The 1,968-nt window shown below is 52.3% G+C and overlaps 1 protein-coding gene across 1 annotated transcript in view; it reads left to right on the forward strand.

Moving 5' to 3' along the window:
* Positions 1-3: 3 nt before the first annotated feature.
* The window catches only part of RIIAD1 (regulatory subunit of type II PKA R-subunit (RIIa) domain containing 1), a gene marked incomplete at its 5' end in the record, with an annotated part of 7,218 nt that continues 5,253 nt past the window's right edge, over positions 4-1,968 (forward strand). Inside the window, 2 exons of the mRNA XM_006755735.2 lie at positions 4-57; positions 531-607. Of these exons, the coding sequence (XP_006755798.1) occupies positions 4-57; positions 531-607 (131 nt within the window). The remainder of the gene's footprint in view (positions 58-530; positions 608-1,968) is intronic.

Here is a 1,968-nt window from a genome sequence, read left to right on the forward strand (position 1 = left end):
GGGCCTGACCCCGGGGCGCTGAGCCCCGAGCAGCTGGAGAAGCTGCGCGACTACAAGGTGGGTGCGCTTCCGCCCTCGCCTCCAGCCAAGCGCGGCTCCCCCAGGATAAGGGCCCAGACAGGGGGGAGAACCCCGAGAGAGGGGAGCCTGTTCCCCACCAAAGCGGGAAGGCCCGGGGAGAACCCCGGCGGATCCCTGGACCGAGCTCTGGCGGGCGCCCCAAAGTGCAGGAAGAACTAACATAGGGACCTGGACCAAGAAATGGACCCAAATGACTGACCGATCCGTTAACTCAGATACAAACCAGGTGTCCCCGGCAATGGAGACGCGACTGTAGTTAAGGCGCTTCAGGCCGAGCAGGAGGCAGCTTGGAGCTGTTGATCTTAAGACAACAGGGCCGAACTGCCGACTGTCCTGCGCGAGGGCGCCGGGTAAAAGCGCGCGTTGCTCTCCAGCCCTTCACACCACCGGGGCTGGAACCCCGAAATCAGCCTCCTCGCGGAGCATGTGACGCTTTGCCCTGTCCCCAGATTCAGACGCGGATTGCTAACGAAAAGTACCTAAGATCCCACAAAGAGGTGGAGCTGCTGCTCAGTGGTTTCTACAGGTAGGTGACATTCCAGACTGGCATGGAGCAACGAGTGGCAACACTGTGCCCAACCCGGGGATAGATGAGCGTGAGGGACTCCCTTCTTTAAGCACCCCTCTCGCTTCCTGCTGGCCTGAAAGTTACAAAATATCCCAAGGTTTAATTTTTCCCAGCTCTGGGATCTGTGGCATCCAGGGTTTTCTTGGGTTATCTCTAGAGGTTTCCTTCAGTTACCTCTAAAGTCTCAAAAATATTAATATTCATTCACTGTAGCTGTCAGGGTAACTATATACCTTGTGACACTTGGAAGAAGGAAGTGGGCTTTGTGAAACTCAATGGGCAGCGGTTCTCAACCTTCCTAATGCCGCGACCCTTTAATACAGTTCCTCATGTTGTGGTGACCCCCAAGTTCATTGTTACAAATTGAACATAATTAAAGCATAGTGATTCATCACAAAAACAATATGTAATTATATATGTGTTTTCCGATGGTCCTAGGCGACCCCTGTGAAAGGGTCATTCGATCCCCAAAGGGGTTGAAACCCACAGGTTGAGAACCGCTGGCATAGAACATCATTCTCTATCAGAGACTCTTAATGAAATCATTAGAACTTTAAAAAAATTCAGGTGTCTGGCCTTTCCCCACCTGAGAACATAGTTGCAGAAAGACAGAGTTGAGTCATTCCTCTGTAAGTCATGGGGGAAAGACCATTTCCTTCATCTCCTGGAGCAGGTCTCTCCTCCTTCCCACACTGCCTTTCAGTATGGCGTGCGTTTGAGTAGAAAATTCTCCTAATGGAGTGACAGACAAAGAACCGAGGGGGAACAGCAAGGGGTGAAAACAATAGAACAGAACGATCTCAAATACCGTTTGGCCATAACCACATGGGCAAGGTTTAAATAATAATAGTGGTTTCCATTCGCAGGCACCGTGTTGGTGTCGGACATCAGCAGCTATCACACTGTACTGTCATTGCACTGCCGATCTTCCGTTTCTCTCCCTGGACCAAAGCTCTCAGCTGGTGGAGCCGTGTTTGGTGCCCCCCGTGCCCACACAGCGACGGCATTGGTACACTCCCGCTGATCCTCCCAGATACTCTACAAGAGACAGCTTATGGTCTCTTCCATTTTACAGGCTCTCAGGTTAAGTTCTGAGAGGTGAAGTGCCACCTCCAAGTTGCTCAAGTAGGACCCAAGCCCCTGTTTTTCCCACTTCGTTGCCTTGTGCGTGGGAGCTGGGACGCCGGTGGGCTCTCCTCTCTCTGATCAAAAGAAGGCGTGAGAGGCGTCTTCTTCCCCAGGCCCCTTTGTTTCCCCGGATTTCACCATTCTTTATATTTTAGCCATTTCTCCGAGTGGCAGCGGATTCTCAGGGCAGG

This window comes from Myotis davidii, unplaced genomic scaffold (assembly GCF_000327345.1).
Source record: "Myotis davidii unplaced genomic scaffold, ASM32734v1 scaffold653, whole genome shotgun sequence".
NCBI classification, from domain to species: Eukaryota; Metazoa; Chordata; class Mammalia; order Chiroptera; family Vespertilionidae; genus Myotis; species Myotis davidii.